The sequence below is a fragment of the Panthera tigris genome, chromosome E3 (genome assembly GCF_018350195.1).
Source record: "Panthera tigris isolate Pti1 chromosome E3, P.tigris_Pti1_mat1.1, whole genome shotgun sequence".
NCBI lineage: Eukaryota > Metazoa > Chordata > Mammalia > Carnivora > Felidae > Panthera > Panthera tigris.
Window position 1 is genome coordinate 18,008,738 of NC_056675.1, and position 6,775 is coordinate 18,015,512.

Genomic DNA, 6,775 nt, shown 5'->3' on the forward strand with positions numbered 1-6,775 from the left:
GGCGGGAGGCGAGCTAGGGGCGGGGGCGGTGCGCGGCGGCAGCGGAGCGTAGGGGAGGGGACCTGAGAGGAGCGAGAGGAGGGGATGAGCAGAGGGGAGGGGAGACCCGCCGCCTCCCTCCCTCTCTCGCTGACTCGCTCCCTCCCGGGCTGCGGCTGCTGCAACGGGGCGGCGGTGGCGGCAGCAGCGGGAGCAGTCTAGAAGCCGGCGTCGAGGTGAGACGGGGATGGACAGAGGCTGCGGGTAGGAGTGCGCGGACAGACGGCGGACGCCGGGAGGGCTGCACCGGAATGCGGGCGCCTGGCGGACTGGCTGGTGGTGCTGGGCGCGCCACGCCGATGGGAGGAGGAGGCGCCGGTTCCCCGCGGGTTGAGGGAATCCCTGAGAGAGGGGCTGAGAAGGGGCGCAGAGGAAATGCCCAGGTCCCCCAGGGAGGGGCGGGGGCGTCTGCGCCCCAGACGCGCAGTGAGAAAACTGCACCGGCGGGGCACCCAGGGAGGAGGGGAGGATGCAGAGGGAGTGGAATGTGAGTATCGGTCCTCTGCCCAGTGTGCCTGTCTGCCTGTCGGAGTGTTACGAGCGTCTGCACAGCTTGTTGATTTCGGGGTGCTGGGGCATCTGCTAGGATCTGAGAGTCTGGCTCTTAACGGGTGGACCCAGGAAGAGACCATGGGGAGGGTCCTGTTTTCAAAAGGGTTAATCTCCCCGGGGCTCTCCCAGCAGAAGACTTTGAGCAGAGCAGTCCTCCCCAGGGATGTCCCACCCTAAGGCAAAGGAAACCCCAACTTTTCTTCTTCTCCCCAGAGGCAGCCCAGGGCTGGCCCTAAGACAGGAGCATAGCCCTCTTGGGCTGCAGTGCCGAGAGCCACCGCTTTCCTCACACCAAACCTGTCTCCTCCTCTTCCAGGACTGCTGCTGTCTCTGCTGCTCCATCCACTCCATTGAGGTCCTCTCCTCTCTCCCCTCTCAAGATGGCAGCCAGCAGCTCTGAGGTCTCGGAGATGAAGGTGATAGAAGAGGGTCCCCAAACCCAAGGAGAAGGGCCTGGCCATTCTGAAGCCGAAACTGGCCCTCTCCAGGTCCCAGCTGGGGTCCCAGATGAGCCAGAGGCCCTGCAGCCCGGCCCAGACGACACTGGGGCCCCTGTGGACTCAGAAACCAAAGCTGGACTGGCTCCAGAAACCACAGAGACCCTAACTGGGGCCCCAGGAACAGCCCAGGCCAGAGACCTCAGCTCAAGTCCAGGAGGGGAATCAAATGCCAACCCCAGCCCCAAAGAAGCACGCCAAGAGCCGGCACCCAAACCAGAAGCAAATAAAGAGGCCACTGCAGACCAGGGGTCTGATCTGGGGTCTACAGCCCCACTTGAGCCAGCCTCAGAGTCTGCTCCTCAGCTGGACACCCAGTCAGACCCTCAGCCAGACTGCCAGCCAGATTCCCAGCCCACCCCCAAGTCAGCTCTTCAGCCAGAGCCCCCTACCCAGGAGGACCCCGCCCCTGAGGTCCTGACTGAGAGTGTGGGGGAAAAGCAAGAAAATGGGGCAGTGGTTCCCCTGCAGGCTGGCGATGGGGAAGAGGGCCCAGCCCCTCAGCCTCACTCGCCACCCTCAACAAAAACCCACCCAGCCAATGGGGCTCCTCCCCGCGTGCTGCAGCAGCTGGTTGAGGAGGATCGACTAGGAAGGGCTCACAGTGGGCATCCAGGATCTCCCAGAGGTAGCCTGAGCCGCCACCCCAGCTCCCAGCTGGCAGGGTCTGGGGTGGAGGGGGGTGAAGGCACCCAGAAACCTCGGGACTACATCATCCTCGCCATCCTGTCCTGCTTCTGCCCCATGTGGCCTGTCAACATCGTGGCCTTCGCTTATGCTGTCATGGTGAGCCCCATGGGACCCTGGCCCAGGCCTGCTGTGGCTCCCAGCTTCCTGCCAGCACCTGGACAGAACCCCGGGAGTAGCCTTGTCTTCCCCTCTCCTCTCTGCATGGATCTCACTTCCCAATTATGGGGATTTTCCCGGCCTCTCCCTAGGACTTTACCGTCTGAGCCACCACTGCCCTACCCCGTCAGGTGGGAGGGATGCCAAGACGTGTTTCACACCACCTTGCTGACCTGTGCCCTCCTCCCCCTGCCTCCCCAACCCTCTTTCCTCCTTTAACCACTGTCCACGGGGCCCGCCTGTCTCCTCTGGACAACTCTTTCACCTGATCCCTGCTGGGCTGCCTTCTGACCTGGGCCATGGTGCCCCACCCCTCACCCTAACCCCAGTCCCGGAACAGCCTGCAGCAGGGGGACGTGGATGGGGCCCAGCGTCTGGGCCGCGTGGCAAAGCTCTTAAGCATCGTGGCGCTGGTAGGGGGGGTCCTCATCATCATCGCCTCCTGCGTCATCAACTTAGGCGGTGAGTGGGGGTCTGGGACAGGCTGGGAGGAATGGAAGGGTTGGCAAGGGCAGCTTTACTAACCCCTACCCCTGCTCTCTCCTGTCTGTCCTCCCTACTTCTCCTTTGTCTCTCCTTGTCTCCCCCCCCCCCCCCCCCCACTGTCTCTGTCTGTCCCTCCCTCTCCTCTCCCACAGTGTATAAGTGAGGGGCTCTGCCCCGCATTCCAAGATTTTTCTTCCTGTTGGGAGCTGCCTTGGGCCCATCCTCCCCTGGGGGAAGCCCAATCGATGGCCCAGGCCCGCACCCATAGGGACCAAGGGAGCCTGAGCGGCCTTGTTTACAGCCAGCTTCTTTCCTGCTCCTGCATCCTGCCAGGCTCCTGTGCCAACCGTAGGCCTCTCTTCTTCCTGCACTGTTTCCAACCTCCCTGCACTTCTGCCTGCATCCCCTCCAGCCTCTTGGCCTCCCTATCCCTGCACTTCTGGAAATCTCCCTGAAGGTCTCACAAACTCTCTCTGCTCTCACCCTCCCTGCACTCCTCCCAACTTCCCGAATTCCCTGCACCTCAGCCCCAGTGTCCCTCTTTCAACTTTCACTGTCGTGGCATATTTCCCCATTCCTTTCTTCCTTCTCCCCGGTATCATCTCTCCTTCCCCTTTCACACCTTCTGCCCCCTTCCTGCCTCATCTCCCCTCAGCATTTCTTCCTCCCCTCAGGATCCTTTCCTCTTCCCTCTTGCCACCGTTTTCTCTGCAAAAACTCCAGCACGTAGGTCAGGCTGGGGGAGGGGAGCGGTATCAGGGGAGGGCTCCCCAGCCTGGGTTCCGACTATTTTCTGCTGGGCCCACCCAGGTCCTGACGCCCCGGGGCGCCTCTGGGTCGCAGAGCTGGCAAGCCAGGCCTTGTCTGGGGACTTGTGCAGGGTGTCGTGCACTGTTGCTAGCTCTGTTCTGAACACGCACCTGCGAGGAGGAAGGGGCGTGGCTGTTGACCCTCTCCGTTCAGCCCGAGTTGACCTGCCCCACCTGGGCTTTTTAACCCGGTCAGCGAGTTTCTTAAAGGCGTCGGGACTGGGGTCATTCACGTGCTTTGTAGCGAAAGAACCCCGAAATAGATCCAAAGCTCCCAGATGCAGGGAGCGAATGAGGGGCGGGAAGCTCTATAATTATTTTCCAAGAGGACGAGAGAGGTTTGTTGCACGCGACAGTCCGCTAGGGAGGCGGGGACCGAGCTATGACGCTGTTTGGAGTTGGCGGGTTTTGTTTTCTTAAAAAAAAAAAAAAAAAAAAAAAAAAAGGCATGGGGGAACACTAAAAGTCTTTAAAAAAAAAAAAAAGATACATCAAACAGATTCTCCCTCTTTGTATGCCGGATGCTGCATGAGTCTGAAACACCAATAAACGGAGACTGCATGAGACTCGCCTCTAAGCCTCAGTTGGTCCTTACGTCTGTCCGCCGCCGCCGGGGCCCGTGGCACTGCCCTCTTTCGGGCAGAACCTACTGGGTGGTGTGCGCATGCGACGACCCGGTGGCCATCTTTACTGTGGGCCGAAGCCAATTGTGCCCGAGCCTACCTGCGCATGTGCAATCCTCCCCTTGCTTTCCTTTTCCAAGTAGCTTTGGCTAGAGCGGAGCCTTCCGCGCCATCTCTGTGCGCCTGCGTACTGTGACCCTGCGCAGCCCGGGAGGCGGGTCTTAGCTCCAGGTGCGTACGGCGGCTGAAGTGGCGGAACTGCGAGGTGTGGGGAGAGGGCGTCGGATCCAGGTGTGGAGAGGGGCGGTGTGAAGGCGTAAAGAGCGGCTCCGCCCCTCTCTGGCCCGGAAAGTGGTTCCGGTGATCCCTGGGAATCTTGGAGTACCGGATCTGGATCCGTGGGGCGGGGTCCTCGGAGGGGACTCAGCGCCCCCTCCTGGGAACCGGCGGTCTCGTCGCAGGGACCGTTGTTGGAGCCTGATTGGTTGCAGAGACAATCCCTAAACTCCTGGGCAGCCCAATCCCTTGGGGGAGGGGGACGGGAGGCCCCCCCCAGCCCCCCTCCCCCCTCCCGGCTTACTACTCCTGCATCCCCTATCATCGCAAGGCCCCTCCCCTAGTAGCCTATGTCCCTTGTTCGGGGTCATGGCGACATTTCGGCCACCACGGCGGCGCCTCTGTCTGAAGAAGGGGAAGTGACCTCTGGCCTCCAAGCTCTGGCCGTGGAGGATACCGGAGGCCCCTCTGCTTCGGCCAATAAAGCCGAAGAAGAGGGGGAAGGAGGCCGGGAGGAGACGGAGCATGAGGGGTCCGGGGCTGAGGAGGTGCAGGGAGAAGCCCCCAGTGCTGACGGGGAAGAGCAGACCAAGGGAGAATCCGAAGACTGGTACGTGCCCTGCAGTGATGAGGAGGTGGAGCTGCCCGCGGATGGGCAGGCCTGGATGCCTCCCCCCTCCGAAATCCAGCGGCTCTATGAACTTCTGGCTGCCCACGGTACCCTGGAGCTTCGGGCTGAGATCCTGCCCCGCCGGCCACCGACGCCTGAGGCCCAGAGCGAAGAGGAGAGATCCGATGAGGAGCCTGAGCCCAAAGAGGAGGAAGAGGAAAAGTGAGGGCACACCCTTACACCTTGTTCCTGGGGCTTGCTTCCTTTGATGCCCGGAGGAAATTGGGAGGGGAGGTGGGACCCTGGAGCATGGAAAGTGTTGGCACAGAAGGGGGGGGGGGGGTGGGAAGACCGTCAGGGTGGGGTATTTGGGGAGACCACCCTCACCCTTCACCCTCTGTCCACCTCTCCCAGACCACACATGCCTACAGAATTTGACTTTGATGATGAGCCAATGACACCAAAGGACTCCCTGATTGACCGGAGACGCACCCCAGGTACAGACAAGGGGGGCGGGGGGGGGGGGTGAAGAGCCTCTACTCCCACTGACCTAAAAAGTGACTGCCTAAAAGAGGCTTATGCTTGGTGCCTTGGTTGCTACACAACTTGTAGCTGCAGGAACGAGCATTTCACCCAGTGGTGACCTCCTTCCGGCTTGGATAGATACCTTATCTTCCTTTACGAAACTTTCACGAATAATTCTATAATGGTCCCCATTCCTTTTATCTGTCTCCCTAAAAGTTCAGGTCTTTCTGGTAATTCATTATTATCTAGATCCTCATCCCTCTACTACCTCGTACATCTCCTAATCTGACCCAATTTAACACCCCATATGCCTTCCTAGAATTTACCCTTAGAACCATTCTTGATTTTCTTTCTCTTACCCCAACATTCAAGCCAGCAGCAAGTTCTGTTAGCTCTCTACCTCCATGTTTCCAAGTTCATCTGCTACTCTCCGCCTCCAATACCACACCCACATCCAAGCCATTATTTCTCTTGCCTGGATATTTGCAGTGGCTCCTAACTGGTCTCCCTGCTTCCATTCTTAGCAACTAGAACAATCCTATTAAAATATAAATCACGTCACTACTCTGTTTAAAATTCTCCAAAGGATTCCATCACTGGAGGAAAGAGCATGTCAAGAGAGAATCCATACACTGCAACTCCCCTCCCCTGTCCCCCTCCCCCCAACTCTGCCACTCCCTGGGTCACCAAGGCTTCCAAGGACATTTCCATTTAAACGGAGAGATCCAAGCCACTCCTCATGACTTTGGCCTGTGAGTCGATTCTTTGAGCACATCTTTCAGTCTCCTCCCCCAGCTTTCTATCCTCTTCTTTGAACAGGCCTCCCTGCTCCTGCCTGGGGCCTTTGTACTTGTCCTTCCCCTGCCTGGATACCCTTCCCTGGTCCGCACATTACTGGCCCCTTCTCATGGTTCAGACCTTCACTGCTTACCCCATCTGAGGCCGAGCCCTAAACCTCAGAACCTCCATGACAGAGGCCTGGAATTCTCTATGTTTAATGAGCTCCGCAAGTAATTAATTAGCATCCGGACAGGTCTGGTGCACACTGTTTCCCATCCACATTTCTTACCTTACTTTTCTCTAGGGAGCTCAGCCCGGAGCCAGAAACGGGAGGCTCGCCTGGACAAGGTCCTCTCAGACATGAAGCGGCACAAGAAGCTGGAGGAACAGATCCTTCGCACTGGCAGGGACCTCTTCAGCCTGGACTCCGAGGACCCCAGCCCCGCCAGCCCCCCACTCCGGTCCTCAGGGAGTACTCTCTTCCCGCGGCAGCGGAAATACTGACTGCCGCTCCTTCCGCCACCTTTAGGATGCAGGGTGCACACGTCCTGGGACCTGGGCCCTCCTTCCCTAACCCAGGGCACTGGGGAAGAGGACAGAGACTCCCAAGCTCCCAACACCGCACCTTGCCAGAAGGAGGACATGTGTGTATTTACGTTTTCTGGTGAACATCTCTTTGGAGAACCTGGGTTGACTTTTCTGAATCTAAAATAAAAAACACAAAGTTATCTT

At 59.1% G+C, this 6,775-nt stretch overlaps 2 protein-coding genes across 5 annotated transcripts; both read left to right on the plus strand.

Moving 5' to 3' along the window:
- The first annotated feature begins 62 nt into the window (after positions 1 to 62).
- Positions 63 to 4,836, plus strand: PRRT2 (proline rich transmembrane protein 2). 4 transcript variants are annotated; one of them, XM_042971144.1, is made up of 5 exons: positions 63 to 215; positions 908 to 1,874; positions 2,264 to 2,396; positions 3,996 to 4,083; positions 4,754 to 4,836. In XM_042971144.1, exons 2-4 carry the CDS (start codon positions 972 to 974, stop codon positions 4,046 to 4,048), a joined length of 1,089 nt encoding a protein of 362 aa, XP_042827078.1. In that variant the 5' UTR covers positions 63 to 215; positions 908 to 971; the 3' UTR covers positions 4,049 to 4,083; positions 4,754 to 4,836. The 4 variants fall into 4 exon arrangements, with proteins under 4 accessions (XP_042827078.1, XP_042827079.1, XP_042827077.1 ...); XM_042971145.1 differs by lacking the exons at positions 3,996 to 4,083; positions 4,754 to 4,836 and adding an exon at positions 2,573 to 3,686; XM_042971143.1 differs by lacking the exons at positions 3,996 to 4,083; positions 4,754 to 4,836 and having other exon boundaries at positions 64 to 215; positions 2,264 to 2,543.
- Positions 4,090 to 6,771, plus strand: PAGR1 (PAXIP1 associated glutamate rich protein 1). Its single transcript, XM_042971146.1, has 3 exons — positions 4,090 to 4,960; positions 5,153 to 5,235; positions 6,348 to 6,771. The coding sequence occupies exons 1-3, from the start codon at positions 4,479 to 4,481 to the stop codon at positions 6,545 to 6,547; spliced, it is 765 nt and encodes a 254-aa protein (XP_042827080.1). The 5' UTR covers positions 4,090 to 4,478; the 3' UTR covers positions 6,548 to 6,771.
- The last annotated feature ends 4 nt before the right edge of the window (positions 6,772 to 6,775 follow it).